General features: G+C 39.2%; 1 protein-coding gene across 5 annotated transcripts in view; it reads left to right on the top strand.

Moving 5' to 3' along the window:
* LOC124875076 (adenosine kinase-like) overlaps positions 1-18208 on the top strand; it is a 205049-nt gene that overhangs the window by 79163 nt on the left and 107678 nt on the right. For all 5 annotated transcript variants that reach the window (XM_047376896.1, XM_047376894.1, XM_047376897.1 and 2 more), the window contains 2 exons: positions 8890-9062; positions 13155-13263. In XM_047376896.1, coding sequence (XP_047232852.1) covers positions 8890-9062; positions 13155-13263 — 282 coding nt within the window. The remainder of the gene's footprint in view (positions 1-8889; positions 9063-13154; positions 13264-18208) is intronic.

Raw genomic sequence — 18208 nt, 5'->3', positions numbered from 1 at the left:
CTGCGTTAACACCTACAGCACCTTGCAAGGTTATTCATACTCCTTGAACCTTTTCCACATTATGCCACATTACAACAACAAACAGTGTCTTTTATTGAGACTTTATGTACTAGACTAACACAAAGTGCATAATTAGAAAGTGCAAGAAACATAATACATGCTTTTTGAAATATTTCACAAATAAGTGTGAAAGGCGGGGTTAGTGGAACTACTTTTTGTGTAATTGTAGAAACTGAAATTGTAGAGATTTCTTTTTTGCCATTTGTTTTCTTTGCAGAATAACTAGTTATTCTAGAGTGTCTATTGACATTAATTTTCAAGTCTTGCAACAGATTCTCAATTGGATTTAGGTCTGGACCATTCTAACACTTGAATATGCTTTGATCTAAACCATTATATTGTAGCTCTGGCTGTAGGTTTAGGGTCACTCTTCTGCAAGAAGGTGCACCTCCATCCTAGTTCCAACTCATTTGTACCTTCTAACAGGTTCCTTTCCAAATTTCATATTATTTAGCTCCATTTGTTATCCTATCAACAAAAAGCATCCCCACAGGATAATGCTGCCACCACCATTTGTGGGGATGGTGTGGGTAATAGGCAGTGTTAGTTCTTCTCCACACAGTGTGTTTTGCATCCAGGCCAACAAGTTCCATTTCTATTTCTGACCAGAGCACCATATCTCACATTTTGACTTGTGCCTTTCTTTTAGCAATGGCTTTCTTTTAACCATTTTTCTTTAAAGGCCAGATTTGAAATTTGGGATATTGTTTTATAACCTTATTATGTTAATAGTTCCCTTACCTTTTAGTATTAAGATGTCATATTACTTAGTCTGTAAAAAAGATAATACATTTCAGAACAGGGCTAACAGCTTAAATCCCCTGTTTTACCAAATGTTAACAGTTTAAAAACCCTCAAATTAAAATTGTTTATTTTCAATGGATATTGCTATATTAGTGGATCAGAAACTTCTACATCTTTAGAAAATAGTTTTGTTACGTTTGTTACTGTTTTGTCATCTAGACAACATCCGTGTTATGATTCAAAAAATGCAAAAATCATTTAAAACAGGACTGCCTATCTAACTAGCTTTTAGCCTTTCACCACTCTAAGGACATCTTTAATTTGTTGTGATTCTGAATATGAGTATATTATTTAATAATAATACTTTAATATTTTATTAAATAATAATTCGGGTCTATTAAGCGTTGTTCTGTGAATCCCAGCGCCATAAGGTGGTGGTATTAGGACAAAATTGAAAGGGATGAGCCAAGCATTGGCATTATTGAACAGCAAAACTCTGTACAAACACACAATGAATTCACACAAAAATAAAATAATTTATTAACAAAAATAAGTCAACTCAAAGTCAAACATTTTTCAATCAACAAACATTTTACTATGCTAAAACAACCCAACTAAACTACCAAGCAGAATGAAAGAATTAGAAAGACAAATGGGCTATGTACAATATAAACAAGTGAAACAAAGATGGTTGAAAATCATGACCAAAAGAGTGATGCAACATTACCATGCAATGTTATTTATATTTGAGAACCAAGGATTATCTTGAAGAATCTGGAAATGAAGTTAAGTTAGTCTTGGAACTAACTTAACAATAATTGGTATACCTTTGAACAACCATTCACAATGCAAGATCAGATAAAACATTATTTAAATTAAAATAACATTTTAAAGAATGATTTGTGTAAAAACCTTCTGGATGACCAATTCTCAATGGTGTTTAATTAGCTGCCTTTATTTATTAAGATAATATTTAAAGATATATTATTAAGGAAATATTTAAATAATATTGAAGGAAATATTATTTTGAATAAGAACCAAACCTTTTGGATAAATGAGTCTTAATGGTGTTTAATTAGTTATCATGTTTAGTAAAGTAATATTTAGGGAAATATTATTTCCTGGTTTGGAAACCAACAACCTTTCTGGCTAAATGATCTTCAGCTGATTCATAAAGTGGGCAAGCACGTGTTCTTAGCTGTTAGCAGTTAGGCTAACAAAAGAAACTTATAGCTTATAATCAGAATCCAACACATACCTTTTAATATACCACTAATAAAAGGGTTAAAATACATAAGCGTGGATGGCGCATTATGGCTGATCTTCTGTGTTCAAAAGCCACCCTTTAAATAAAGTTTGTCTTAACTTTAAAAAGCACAACAAAGAACACATCCTTAGCTAAGGGCTATTCTGTTAGAAATTATTGTAGCTGTGTTTCTCAACACAAACAAAAACAAACATCATTAAACGAACATTATTTAGATTATTTACCTCTAAACCAATCTTCTCTGCCCAAACACTACCTCTTACGTGAACCGTGCTAAGGAGAAGTTCTCCTGGGCGTTGAGGAAAATACATCCATGTGTGAATAAACAAAGAGTCAACTTGCAGCTAACCCCCGTAGCTGTGGGAAAGGGCTTTAGCTGGCCTGGCCGAACCGTGACAAAGGTACGTTCAGCTCCTTGAGGGGCATTGTGGGTTCTCTAGAAAAACAAAGTTGGCAACCACTGATTAAATTGAAATACGACAACGTAAGACAAAACTTTGAAATTTAGTCCTAAACAAATTTGAAAATAAATATATGCCCACGTTATTTTTGATGCCTGCAACACAATCCAAAAAAAGTCTGCATTGCATCTCTTGGTTAATTAGGCTACTTGCCAGCAGGTCAGTGACAGGACTGGGCTTTGAAAGTGCATCCAGGGAGAGTTAATGCAGTAATGATAGTCAGGGGCTGATCAGCCTGTGAATGACGGTGTGTGGTCAAAAACTCCTATACTTTAAAGGAGTAACAACTCTTGGTGTTAATAATTTGGGGATTTTATTGTCTACCTGGCAGTGACTATCAAAGTTGGACTCCACTGTAGGTTGTAAAACATCTAGAAGGGAGTCTTTAACCATTGCCACATAAAAATCGTATGCATAGATTAACAAAAAAACCACAGTACCTTGCAAAAGTACCCATACCTCTTAATTTCTTCCACATTTCTTTGTCACATTACAGCCATAGACTTTGATGTTTTATTAGGATTTTATGTGATCCGTCAATACAAAGTAGAGCATAATTGTCAGTGGAAAGATAATTATACAAGTATTTTCTTTTTTTTTTACGTATAAAAGTTTAATAAATATGGCATGCATTTGTATTGAGGTGCCCAACAGTTTGCAGAACCATAGCAGCAAATTGGGTATATTGGGGGTAAATATTTCTATTATGTTACCCTGCTTTGAACTTCTCCACAACCGTCTCCCATACCTGTGTGCTGTCCATGATCTACATAATGCCATTTGTTATCTAATGTTCCCTAACAAACCTCTGAGATGTTTACAGAACAGCTGGTAATATGCTGATATTAAATTACACACAGGAAAGTGATCTGAATACAAAGGATGTCATAATTTTCAGATATTTATTTGTGAAAAGCTTGAAAACAATATGTTTCCACTTGACAAATATGTGCTGCTTTGTGCTGGTCTCTCACATAAATTCCTAATAAATTACACAGATGATATGTTGATGTAACTTGGCGATATGTGGAAAAGCTAAAGGGGTATGAACACTTTTGCAAAGTACTGTACAGTGGGTAGTTGAGACGGTTTCATTGTCAGAAGCTGAAAAGTGTGTGAGTCACTGATCTGTGCTTTATATTAACATTAAACTACCTGCAGAATTAAGAACTGGAAACCAGTATTGACTATGATAACAGTGGAAAACTGCAGTAGTGTAGGACTGCAGATCACGTTTGTCTAAAAAAGACATATGAGCAAGATTTATACCCATCTCTTGTAAGATAGACTGGGGTGCATTTGAAAAGTCTCTCATACTTGTACACTTTGTATTCCACTTATCTGAGACTTGGTCGCAGGAGCAGCAGTCTCAGCAGAGACACCCAGACAAATCCTCCAGCTGTTCTAGGGGGAGCCTAAGGTGTTCCCAGGCCAGCTGAAAGACATAGTACCTCCAGTATGTCCTGGGCCGTCCCCCTGGGCCTACCCTCGGTAGGACATGCCTGAAACATCTCCTGAGGGAGGCCTCGAGGAGCCATTCAAAACAAATGGCCGAGCCACTTCAGAATTTGTGATTTTGGGGATATTCAGTAGTATTTGTTAGGGTGGCTTAGTCAATAGAGCACCATGAGCAGAGGGTATTCTCCACTACGTTGTTGTCCTTGGTTAAATGTTCTTCTCTTTCTAACCTCTTTCCTGTGAGATTACTGTTCAATAAAGGCCACTTTATTGAACTTTAACATTTTCACAACCATTGAACAGAACAACACAAATGAGGTCATGATTGTGAAGGGGAAGGAAAATGACATTTGCCTTTCTAAGTTTTTATAAAATAAAATCCTAAAAAGTGTGCCATGCAATTTCATCCAATCCCCCTTGGTCTTATTCACTTAAATTAAATGTATTGCAACCAGTTACCTTCACTGTGAAACATGATTCTGGCAGCATCATGCTGTGGGCATGCTTTTATTCTGCAGGACCAGGCAATCACTTTCCAGATTTTACTTGTGTATCCGCTTCTTTCCACTTTAGATTAATTTGATCTTTGTGTTGATCTATCACTGAAAGGGGTCAAATCATGCTTTTAAATCCTTCCTTTTCACATTGAAATCAATCAGTTGTGATCTATATAAAGTGGAAATGCAACGCTTTGCTCTGAATTCCTTGCTATCGTAGCTCCACAGGCTCCTCTTTTACCCGTTCTGAGGTGCATCTGAGAGTAATTTGTTTTGGTGCGGTCTCTTTAAATGCTACTGAGGCACTTCACACCCACCCTCCTCCAGGTCAAAGAGCATTCCACTCCATCAAGTTCAGCCAGTTTTGTAGTTTGATATCAGGGATATAATTATGTAGCCCAGCAGAAACAAGACAAAAATGGGAAAAACAATGCAAAACTATTAATGTAATAATACTATTTAAAACACGCACTACGGTTCTGTCTTCAACAAGCTAAAAGCAGCACACAGCATAACTAACATAAGCAGAAGGCACAATGCTACTGCTATCAAAACAATGGCCAGGACGTCATACCAACATACAATAAATTCATGTCTAAAATAAACTTTTTTGTTATTTTGGTGTTATTTGCAACCTAGCGCTTTGTGGGGTCTTCGTTTCCATTGACAGAAGGAACTGAGCCTCAAATGAAGTCCTTCGGCAAATCCTTCTTGATACTGGAGGAGGTTGCTAAACACTCGTCCTTAAAGTGGGGGAATAGGAATTTCCCCACTGATGTGGGTACATTTCCATAAAAACTCAAATTTAACCAGCCACTTAGAACAGGTTCTGATGCTGGAGCACGGTGTAATCAATTTTATGGGTTAATACACCCAATAACCGAACATTTAGACCTATCTACTTGCAATGTCGGCATACTTGAGCTTGGACGACAAAATCACAGCGAAAAACAAAACTGGCGGAGTCATAAAATGGTTTACCCGGAATTTCATGACCTAGTTGTTCCACAGCAAATACTGTGACTTAATAGTTAAAAAAACGTAATAGAAAACTGAACAGATTTACAAATATGACCCAAACAGAATATGACGATATCTATGCAACACATGGAGAGACAAAATTTTACTTTTCTGCACTCCTACAGACTCCAAGTACACGACACCCTGTATTTAAGGACTAAAAAAGTAGATTTTGCATGATATGTCCCCTTTAATATCTCAACAAAATACATTGACTCTTGTAAATGGCAGTGATTGTCACAAGAAACATCTTCACTTACAACAGTATAACAGTAAATATAATAATTTTGTGAAGAAGTTATCTTGTATATATTTGCTACCCCCTTTTGTGCCCTTTTTTACCGAGATCTCTTCTTTGGGGCTTTTGTTCATGTGTCCTTTTCTTTCTTCAAGGGGCATTAATAATTTTCAAGTCACTTGATGCTTCCATTAGTTATGTGATTAGTTATGGATTTTAAACAGTGATGTATACATTGCTACAGTTAAAAGAGCAAGGCTTGCTCACTGTTTAGACCTTTTCCATGTTGCAAATATTTAATCTATTATGAACAGAATAAAATTGCAAAAGAAACCCTGACATTTTAATATGCTGATATCCTATCAGGCTGAAATGGTAACGGATTTTATCTTTATAACTTCAACACTTAGTTTTATTAGTTCTCAAGCATCTACATTGTGCTTTTAAAAATAATTACTAAGGCAATATAGAGACAAAACATGCTGCTGTTTGTTGTTTTTAAAAGGAAAAAGACATACAGTTAATGGTGAGAAATGTTTTCAGAAAATACATTTCTCACCATTAACTGTATGTCTTTTTCCTTTTAAAAACAACAAACAGCAGCATGTTTTTTTTTAGGCTGCAGTTCTTCATTCATTGTTCCTTATGTTGCATTTATTAAAAATATGTGTAAAACATGTAAGAGACCATTTACCTAGAAACTTTAAAAATAATAAGAAATGAAATACAGTAATAAAATGAACATGTGTGACAAAACTTGCTTAGCAACTTTAAGAGTAATACAAAATAATAAAATATAAATGAAGTAAATAACACAAGTAAACATGTAAAACACCAGGTGATTGTTTACAATATGAATAAAACAAACAAAGCAAAAAAAATCAAACAAAAAAAAAAATATATATATATATATATATATATATATGTACAACAAACTTGCTAAGCAAATTTAAGAATAAAATTTCAATACAATAAGGCAAAACTAAATTATAACAAACATTGACTCAATTCAACAACCATTGTTAAAAAGAAAATAAATAATGTATTTTGTGGTGTAAAGCACCACTTGCTTGAAAATGTTAAGAATAATATTTTAAAATGAATGAAAGTTGTAAGACATAGCATATATATATATATACCGTATATATATATATATATATATATTTATATATATATATAAGTAAATCAAAACTTCTGTGAAATCAAACTGTCCACTTAGGAAGCAACACTGATTGACAATCAATTTCACATGTTGTTGTGTAAATGGAATAGACAACAGGGGGAAATCTTTGGCGATTAGCGAGACACACTCAATAAAGGAGTGGTTCTTCAGGTGGGGACCACAGACCACTTCTCAGTACCTATGCTTTCTGGCTGATGTTTTGGTCACTTTTGAATGTTGGTGGTACTTTCACACTGGTGGTAGCATGAGACGGACTCTACAACCCACACAAGTGGCTCAGGTAGTGCAGCTCATCCAGGACGGCACATCAATGTGAGCTGTGGCAAGAAGGTTTGCTGTGTCTGTCAGCGTAGTGTCCAGAGCCTGGAGGTGCTACCAGGAGACAGGCCAGTACACCAGGAAATGTGGAGGAGGCCGTAGGAGGGCAACAACCCAGCTGCAGGACTGCTACCTCCACCTTTGTGCAAGGAGGAACAGGAGGAGCACTGCCAGAGCCCTGCAAAATGACCTCCAGCAGGCCACAAATGTGCATGTGTCTGCACAAACGGTTAGAAACCGACTCCATGAGGATGGTATGAGGGCCCGACGTCCACAAATGGGGGTTGTACTCACAGCCCAACACCGTGCAGGATGCTTGGCATTTGCCAGAGAACACCAGGATTGGCAAATTTGCCACTTGCTCTTCACAGATGAAAGCAGGTTCACACTGAGCACATGTGACAGACATGACAGAGTCTGGAGACACCGTGGAGAGCGATCTGCTGCCTGCAACATCCTTCAGCATGACCGGTTTGGCAGTGGGTCAGTAATGGTGTGGAGTGGCATTTCATTGGATGGTCACATGGCCCTCCTTGTGCTCGCCAGAGGTAGCCTGACTGCCATTAGGTACCGAGATGAGATCCTCAGACCCCTTGTGAGACCATATGCTGGTGCGGTTGGCCCTGGGTTCCTCTTAATGCAGGACAATGCTAGACCTCATGTGGCCTAGACCTGGAGTGTGTCACTAGTTCCTGCAAGATGAAGACATTGAAGCTATGGACTGGCCCGCCCGTTCCTCAGACCTGAATCCGATTGAGCACATCTGGGACATCATGTCTCGCTCCATCCACCAACGTCATGTTGCACCACAGACTGTCCAGGAGTTGGTGGATGCTTTAGTCCAGGTCTGGGAGGAGGTCCCTCAGGAAACCATCTGCCGTCTCATCAGGAGCATGCCCAGGCGTTGTAGGGAATTCAGTTATTAATAAATCCCATCCTGGGTAGTTTTACTATTCTACATTTTTTTAAATTTACCACCAGGTGGGTGGAAGTGTAAAATAACAAAAGGACATCAGGACAAATGATGAAAATGCAGTTTTCTTCCTCCAGAAGATGCAGGTTTGGTGGCGTGAAATGATTAATTTCACACATATACAGGTCATCTCCTAAAGCAGCAACATCTCATTCACAAGGGGCCCTCCGTCAGCAACAAAGCAGGAGGCTGCAATAAAATAAGCAAACAGCAGCACGTACTGCACATCAATAAATCTTTGGAGGTTACATCTCAGCTCTGTAGAACCCGAGCAGCCCAGTCAGGTAAAAGTCACAGAGTACATCAACATGGTTGAGACCACGGGAAAAAAATAGCAGTTCAGCGGGTACAGACTCACACACAGTCTGTGTTTGCATAAGAAGGATGAAGCCTTAAATTATTGAGTTTGTGTAAATAAGGAGATGAGACTGTTTTTAGCACACCGGGAGGAAGGAGGAGAGCTTGGATGAGAATAGTCTCTCTGTGTGCAGCGGGATTGCTTTTGGGTTGTTTACGACAGCTCGCAGCTCTCGTATATCACAGGCAGTATGTTTGCTGTGACGCTACAGTTTGCGTGCCATCTGCCTTAGCTGAACTTGACCCTCCAAACAGACTTGTATTTGTAAACCAAGCTCTTCTCTTTCCTGTTTTTTTATTTTCTCTTTCCTAGTGGATGCTCCAGAAACCACACAAGGTGGCTACCTTCTTCGGGTGCATTGGGAAAGATAACTTCGGTGAGATCCTGAAGAAGAAGGCTGAGGAAGCCCATGTCGATGCCCATTACTATGAGCAGAACGAGGAGCCAACTGGTACCTGTGCAGCCTGCATCACTGGAGACAATAGGTTAGTCTCCTGTTTGGCCCCTTTGACAAAGAAACAGCCATTGGTCTCTGATTTAGCAGAACCTCTTCTTCTTTGACTTCCCCATCATGGCTCAGCTCACATCAGAGCGGTAAAAAAGAACAGCTTGAACTTGTTTTTCTTGGGCCCCACTCAGCCTCTGCCATCCTAGTGGGTTGTCATCCATCTATAGGCTGACAGTAGCAATGTGTTAGAGATTCCTGGGCTATCCTAGTTTTCACCTGTCAGCCTTTAAAAAGAGGCTTTAGTGTCTCTGGTGGCTCTGGCGCTTGCATCATCATCAGCACATCTGAGACAGCAGAGGTCAACCTTTACGCACACACACAAATATCACTAACATTAAGGGCTACAATTCATGACAGGGCTGGCAGCGGTCAATAACCCTCATTTCTAAACACTCCCCTTCTCGGCAGCCCTTCATCCTGACGGATACCACAGTTGTCAGTCAGTCAGCAGCCGGACCCTACCCACCCCGGGAGCCAGCCCTGGTGAATGGTCTTAGTGGGCTTGTTTGATGTGGGCTCTGACACCTGAAAAGGTCAGGTGCTATGCTCGAGGAGGCAAACTCTGTACTATTTCTTACAGGTGTTTAACAGAGAGCTCAGGAGGCCAGAAGAAAGGTCGATGACTGGGCCAGATTGGAAAAGTGATGGCTTTGAAGAACTGGGAGCTAACATGTCACAGCCTCTTTGGGCTTTGATTAGTGAAAGGGTTCAAACTAGGAAAAAAAATCTACCTTTCTATCTTTCTAAGATCTGAGAATTTGAATTCCAGTATGTGAAGAACTGTCCAATTTTAGAGATTAAGAAAAAAGTTTATTCAGTTTTTACATGTGCAATCCAAAGTTCAATCAGCGGCCAAGGATCTCTTAGTTTGTATGATTGCAGCCCAAAATTTTGGATCCATTTTAAAATATATAAAAAGGTTCAATATAAATTAATACCTTAAACAAATGTTATTAATCATAATACACAAGGCTGTACTAATTACATTTCCTTGATTGTTGGCTAATTTCTGACGATAATCAATAAAAAGATAATCAGCCTGCATAACTAAATCATCTACACCATAGTTACTAAGAAGGTTAATTAAGATGGTTGACGCATTTTTTTCTTTTTACTTTTACTTTAAAGTGGTGAAATTTAACAATTAACATTGGCTTGAATAGCATAAGGTATAATTATCAAGGGACATAATTGTATAGCAGTTAAAAGTGGTATCTATGTAGCTAGTTTGTACCTGTTTAGTATCAAAATTCATCTGAATAAATCGTCTGCCATTAAGACATTTACTGATGAATATTGTTTGAAAATGAGAACTTTATAACTCAATCTTATAAACAATGAGAAGATTCGGAATGTCCCGTTCAGTATGTTTTTTTATGTGTTTTTCAGTTATTTGCCGATACTTATCATTAATCCAGTATTTTATTACAATTAATAGCATCTATTCGCTTGGAAATTCAAAGACTTCTAAACAGAGAAACATAAAAAAATACCACCCTACATTTTATCAGTATTAAATTGTCTGCATTAGTACTGCGATTGCCATTTAACTCACTCATCGATGACCTTTTGGACGCTTCAATATCTGTTTTTCTTGACTGACATTAACACATCGGATGCTTGCCGTCTACTCTGCCTAATGCACATCTTGCTGTAGAGTATGAATTTAAATCATTGTTCTTAAGCTTGTTTAAACTAGACTTTTCAGGACATTTAATACAATATGTATAAAGTAACTGGTAATTAGTTTGAAAACTAAAAAAAAAGTATAATATTTAATAAAATAACTTTATCTTCAATAAAAACAGGAGAAATAGGTTGACACCAGCCATGTCAAATCTCTGAATTAATCGATCAGGAAGTCCCTTTGTTCTAAATAACTTTTAGTGTTTTTGTATACTTTACTATGGATTGCGTTATTATAGAGGCTCGTCTTATTGACAATTTGAGTTTAAAATTTGCAACGATAAATGCAAACCATATTCTAAATCTGCATTTTAAAGCTTTGTTGGCAGGCCCAAACCGTAAAGCACATTGTGGCACAATGTAGTGAGTAAATGAGAAAGAATAATTAATTTCTGATTAAAGGTAACAGGAAGCACTTTAAGAACTTAAGTGTCAATGTAATGATGCTAGAGTAAGATGTCGGAGGTGAGTGAAGGTTATTTTGTTTTACAATGATCCAAGGTTGTATTTCTAAGTTCAGTTTGAGATGAATCTTTGTAGTCAGTTGTCAATTAGAAGCTACAACAAACACAAGCAGGTTGTTCTAAACAATTAATGACCCACTGTCCGCAAATGCACCTGGCTAATAAATCAAATGCACCCTTTACAGGGGAATATATGTATCCCTTTAAAAGCTGCAGTCAGTGTTTACTTACTGCAAGTTTGCTTACTGTTAATAGGTGCTAGATAGTAGCATAAAAAAAAATCAGGCAAACTTCTTCTACTGGCACGTACGGGACAGAAGCATAATAGAAAACCCATACTGGCAAAATGTTCCCAAACGACCAGTCAGATGTATACGCTAAGGCAACTTAGAGGGGATAACAGCTTACTCTTACCGCTGATTCCATGAGATAAAGATTGTTAAGAATACGTGACGCCCAGACCTTCAGTCCAAGTGGAGCCTTTAGTCTTCAGAATGCAAATGAAATTTAAGTCATGTCTTTGTTTTGGGGATTTTTTTACTTAAAAGTGACTTGCGTCTCCATCTCAGCAAAACAAACCCATCTCAACAAATCCAGATTTTGCTCCCGCTGACAATATTTTCATGTTGAACAGTTTGCTGAAGTGCTAGGCTAAGTGCTAGGCTAAAATTATTTATAGTCTGTTTTGATAGGGCTCGTTGATGAATGAGCTCATAACACATTTCAGTGTGAATCCAGTTAATCATGTGTGAAAATAATGAAAAAACTGTTTTGTTTTTTTACGACTTGTGTTATAACCTCACATCATTGTGTGTCCCAATTGTTATAGTACAGCGTGTACATGACAGAGCAAGTGGAAAATGCACTATATAGTCTCTCTTTTAATGTGAATGCCATTGCAGAGTGTAAAACACATTTAGATTGAAACCCAGCTTTGTTAGATCAACAAAATAATGTGCTTTACAAATTGTAGCTTGCTGTAAAAATCACAGATAGTGAACAAACAGCAGATATTGGCAGTCAAGTGCAGGGACTTAAGTGATCCCATTCTGATCATTTAAAAACAGATGTGAGATTAGGAGTGGAATAAGTCTATCTGAAAATGCAAACAGTGAAGCTTTAGTTGCACTTTTATACAAGCATCCCATCAAATCTGATTCATTCTCTCATTGGGCTCTTCAGCGCTGTCCGACTCCCTCAGTAATAATACTCATTCTGCCTGTCATGTGCGGCCTCAACCTTCCAGTCCATTACCACAGCTCGGGTCAAACGCGGTCCCAGTCCCGCTGTCATACCGTAGCCTTCGTCATCACACTCTGAGAAACTTAGTACACCGCTACTCCTCACGGTGACACTAACTGCAGTGAGCAGCTTTTTCTTGCCATGTGAGAGCGGACCCCCTTCCTGTAGCAGCACTCTCCTGTCATATGGTTGCCTAACAGTTCTCCCTAAGTAGCTGTGATGGCTGCTCTCATTTTGATGGCCGCTCATAAAGAAAAAGATCATGAGGACGGGCTAATGAGCTATGTTAAGATAAGGCCACCTGCTTCACTTCCCATCGCCCACTACTCAGCTAAAGTGCTCATTTAGTAATGCGTTTTTGTTGTTTCTCCACCTTCGTTAACTGTGAGCCACTTCTTATGATGTGAGAATATGAATTATTTGGCAGCGGCCTATTGTTCCTACTTTAATGTCTGATGATTTAAAATAACCTGGTTTTGAAAGGATAGAAAAATAGATGCTTCTACATGACTTTATTTCACCTTGGTTCAGACACTCTAGGAAACTATTATTATCCTTTTTATGTAGTAAAGAACAAAGAAAAGTCTGCAGCCTCTCTGTTTTTTAAGGATGTTTTTGAGACAAAATTAAGATGGATGATAAGCGAGGCAGAAGATTTATGGGGTCTGTCTCGGCAGGTCCCTTGTTGCTAACCTGGCAGCGGCAAACTGCTACAAAAAGGAAAAACACCTGGACTTGGACAGCAACTGGGAACTGGTGGAGAAAGCCAAGGTCTATTATATTGCGGTAAGTGAGACCCCTCTACATTCACAGTGACTGTTCCCCAACTCTGTTAGCCAGAGAAGGACAAAATGTTAAGAGGCTTTATTCAGGAAATGCCTCAGCATGCCCTCGGCATTGTCAATATATCCATTCATCCTTTGTTGAGGGAAATGAGCTATGTTACCTATTGAGACAATACAGCTCCATTTTCCCCATTTTTTCCCCCCCGTCTTTGTGCACGAAGCTGCATTGCAGTGTGAAATTGTTCTACATGTAATGTATTCATTCATTTCTTTTAACATGAAGACAAGCCAACAGGTGCTGCCAAAGTGTGAAAATTGATTATGCAAGTTCATTCGGCTTTACCCCCCTCGCCTCCTACACAATCTTTCACTCAAACACACACATACACACACACACAGATTGAAGGGGACAGATGTGTGCTACTACTGAGGTAATGTCTTCACTTGCTGCGTCTGGAGCAGGACTGCCTGCTGTGCTCATGTTTCACTGTTTGGGATTAACTGTAATTCCTGCAGATCAACATTTTCTCTCATCTCAGGTCAAGATGATAGCCCTGAAATCGCACTGCATTCCATGTCTTTAAGCACTTTATTATTGGCATAAATCAGCATTACAGCCAGTGGCAGTTTGTGATATGAGGGCATCTGGCTCACCCATGGAGCCCTTCTATCAGGGAATGACACGAGCAGTGCGGGAAAAAAAACAATTCTGCCAGTTGCACCCCAAATGTGTTTTCTAATTAGGGTGGGTAGGTAGTTTGATTGTTGGCTAGTGATGCAAAGAGGGATCAGCAGGCACCCTTTGTTGGACAACACACTATATCTAAGCACTACCAGGTCACGTTAAAAGCAACAGCTTTGATGTGAAGTTCTTAATCCGGGTGGCAGACTGAAAGTGAGCTCTTTTCAGTGTTGTAAGGTGTATAAAATCAAGTGAGAGGAGGCACAAAGATTTAAGAAACTATTTAAAATAAACTGTACTTTTCCTGTCAAGATTTGTCTGCAGTTCTTTCAGGCTTAGAGAGAGTGAGAGAGAGCAATATGCAGCAGATGACTTAAACAGGAAGTACAGCTAATTTGATCTGTTTTATCTGTTTGAGCTTCAAAATCCATCTGTTGTAGAACAGGCCTAATTAGGACATTTTGGCTCCCTTATAAAAAATCGTATTTTTAATGAGTACACAGGTTGTTGTAATAGCAGCCATAATAACCACAGCAATCACTAAAATAAGATATTAAGGACATTTTAAAATATGAACCCGATAGATGTTAATTTGCCGTGTTTCAAATGTTTTTTATTAATGGTAAATCCCTGTATTACTGCTCTCTCTCACACACGGTGTGACGTCACTTCTGGAAGGCTAGAAAAATAAATGCTGTTATTAATTTTGGTTCTAAAAAAATATATATATATAGCCATTAACACAATCCTCGGTTTAAGCAGTGACACCCCAGAAATGTTACACAGTGGATGCCACATGTGGCCATTAAAAGTCTCGGGGTGGTACACCAAAATCAGAACCGATGACAGACTTTGAAAAATGCTGTAATGCTGAACTATTAATATATATAATAGGAAGTACAAAACACCCATTATAGACCGCTTGTCTTTGGATTTGTTTTTCGCAAATTTATATTTCAGACTGACTAGAAATGAATATTTAGAGTTTGACGACGTATTTTCAGTAGTTTTATTCTTAGAAAAAAACTGGATTCTTTTCTTTTTAGAAATTCAAAAACATTAAAAAACTATTCAAATGCTTAAGCAAAAAATAAACTTTATGTAAACTATTTACTAAACATTAGGTAACAATGACAAATTTTACTCATCCTGTTAAAATGAATTCAAAAGATATATATTGCAGATTTTAAAAGTACTTCTACACGAATAAAAGTGCAAAAACAGTTGGTTAAAGGAAAAGGCAGGTGCGTTCGCTGATATGCGGACAACTGAGCTTCAGTTGTTAAACCAACAACTTACCACATCTGGGGGGCCCTTGGGTGGCCAGTGTTATTCTGGGGGGATCATCGGCACCCCTGGCCCCTGCCCTGACAGCACTGTCCGGTATAAGGGAAACCAACTGGCCCTCCAAACATGGCAGATTGTAAACTGCTATTCAAGCTGTAATGATCTCATAATTTACTGTCTCATCACAGAAACGAAAACCAAGAAAAAAATAAAAAAATAAAATGTTTGTGGTGCTCGGTTTGTCCATTCTCCTGAGTTTGTGTGGTCTCATTTTTTTTTTTTTTTTTGCCTCTGCTTCGCATTAGCAAACATGGCACATCCTCTGTAAATTGGCAGTTGGGTTTTGCCCACATCCGACAGTCTTGTGCACAGGGAAAAGCTTCCGTGGGATTTTAAGGGGTGGGGTGTGGGAGGTGGAGGTGGAGATGGAGATGGAGGTGGAGGTGGAGGTGGAGGCGGAGGCGGAGGGGAGGGGAGGGGAGGATCGACGGGCCACAAATGGGTGTTTGTCAGTGCTTGGAATCTAAAATGCGGTGTTCAGCGTCCCTCTTGGGCCTCTTTGTCAAAACAGTGGGGGGATCATTCGCTTTATTAGAGTCCCATAGGCACTTGTAAAGTACTTATCTAGATACACTGCCACAGCTATTCCCACTTAATACTGTGTGGCGTGTCTAGACTAGCATACACTGAGGCTTTCTCTCTCCATTAACCTTGTCGAGAGCACTTAGATGTATTTACCTAATTTACAGCTAGATTGTAAATTTTGTCCTCTCTACGCTAACCTTTTCACTGTATTAATGTGCCTTGTTGATTTTTGTTCATATTAAACTGCTGCTTGGTGGTTTTTGCGGCCATGTACGCTTTGATCCGTAAATTTAATTACCCAAAAAAGGCGCACATGTGTATGCATGTGTCTCCATGTTAGCACGTTTATTTGCTTGCACATGTGTCTGCGTCTGTCGGGGCATGCGTGTTAAGAAGGTGATTGATGATTCCTGGCAGAGGCTCTCTCAAGGTGCCTGCTACGATGTGGTGTGATTGGATGAAAACAGAAGTATTAGAGAGCTCTCTCTCTCTCTTGCAGCCAGACTGGCTCATCATCCAGCAGCAGCTTCAGCAGCAGCAGCAGGGCTGGTGGCAGACGCAGAGCAGGGAGGCTGCACTGCCATTTCTCACAAAGAGACACACAGAGAGAAAGAGAGAGGGAGAGAGAGAGAATATTGAACTCCTGCCAAATGTTTTTGTGGCAGGCTGTTGCTAGGAAATCTGGGTCCTTAGGCAAATCATTGCACAAAGACCAATAACAAAGGCGAGTGGAAGGAATGGCTAAACGCATTTCAGGCAAACCTTTTTGTTTTTTTTCTTTGTATGCCATCGCTGCTGCAGTGATATGCACAGTTATTTCCTATCCTGACGATGTACGCATCAAAAATTGTAAAAAAGGGAAGATGAGTGACTCTAATTGGTCTAGGTGATTTGTGCACGCTGGCCTAGTTAGTGTCCTCTTCTCCTCTCCTCTCCTCTCCTCTCCTCTCCTCTCCTCTCCTCTCCTCTCCTCTCCTCTCCTCTCCTCTCCTCTCCTCCCTTCCCCACCCCCCCTCGTTGGCCTTCTGTGGACACCTTCCTCGCCCCCTCCTCCTCCTCTCCCTTTGCCCGCTCTTTCTCTCCTTCTCTAGTCTCCCAGACACACATGCATTTTGCTGTTAAACACTCCCAGCATGCACGCACACATTCTGCAGCATACCACTAGCTTGTTTTTCTTACCACCGAGCACATTGCCCTGTAATTTGATCTCCACTGCTTGATGCATCTTCCAGGATGCCACTTTGAATTAACCTATGTCTGCACCAGCTCTCCTTGGCCCCCTGCTAATGAAATGGCCTCTTCTAACTTACTCCGATTACATTCAAAAAAGGAAAAAAACTCAGAAAAAGACGCCTTCCATCTCATGGACATATACATTGTAACTAACAGAAAGAGAGCAGAGAAACAAGACAATTGACTGTGAAAAGGCCTGTTAATGACTGGGCACAGATGGTCAGAAAATAACCCAAGGATAGATGCAGGAGACAGTCGCCCCTGCCAACTGGCCTGGTACACCAAATTCAACCAATGAGGCACAAGCTGCAGAGCTGTTAGGTCACAGATCTGATCACAGCTGCTCGTTTCCAATCTATCCTACAAGCTCAGTCCTCATTAGCCACGCCTAGAGATAAAAAATAGGAGTATGATGAGATCTGGTGGCAGAAGATCTCCCAATATTGAAATGCCAAAACATTTCTCCTTTGTCTCATGAATTACTATCCCAGCTGCAATCAGCATGTGGTTGCATCAGCCGATAGAAGTGCTAGCTACTGTTATGAACCCCGGGTGTGAAGTCGAGAGCAATAAGCTAGACACCCTGTTTGTTACGCTTATTTTATAGTATACAAGGAAGTAGATCTTGAGCTCAGTGTTGCTAAATTTACAGATATTCAGACCCTTCTATTGGTTCTCTTTTAAAGAAAGCAATGAGCAACAAATGAATCGCCTTTTTCTGGTGTTAATGGAGACCTTTAAAGCTTGTGGCGTGAAAGGACAAACCGTTTCTACAGCAGGTACTGCTATCTGCCCCATCGCCCAAGGCACTCAAAGATGGTTTCCTATATGGTTTCCAGATAGTCCACAGCCGCTTAAATGTTTTCAAATAGTCATGTTACGATTGTAAACTCCACTGTACACTATTTTATTTATTGAGATTTTATATGAAGCAGAAAAAAGTGATACATTGTTTTCAGAATTTAATATAAATAAAACTCTGAAACATGTTGCATGGATTTGTTTTTAGCCTACCTAACTGTGATACCCCTAAGTAAAATAAAGTGCAACCAGTTGCCTTTAAAAGTCACCTAATAAGTAAGCAAAGTTTATGTTCATTTGAGAACAAACTGCATCAGGAAGACCAAGGAACACATCTGACTGGTCAGGGATAAAGCTA

This window comes from Girardinichthys multiradiatus, chromosome 10, assembly GCF_021462225.1.
Source record: "Girardinichthys multiradiatus isolate DD_20200921_A chromosome 10, DD_fGirMul_XY1, whole genome shotgun sequence".
Lineage (NCBI taxonomy): Eukaryota > Metazoa > Chordata > Actinopteri > Cyprinodontiformes > Goodeidae > Girardinichthys > Girardinichthys multiradiatus.
This window is presented reverse-complemented; position numbering and strand designations above follow the sequence as displayed.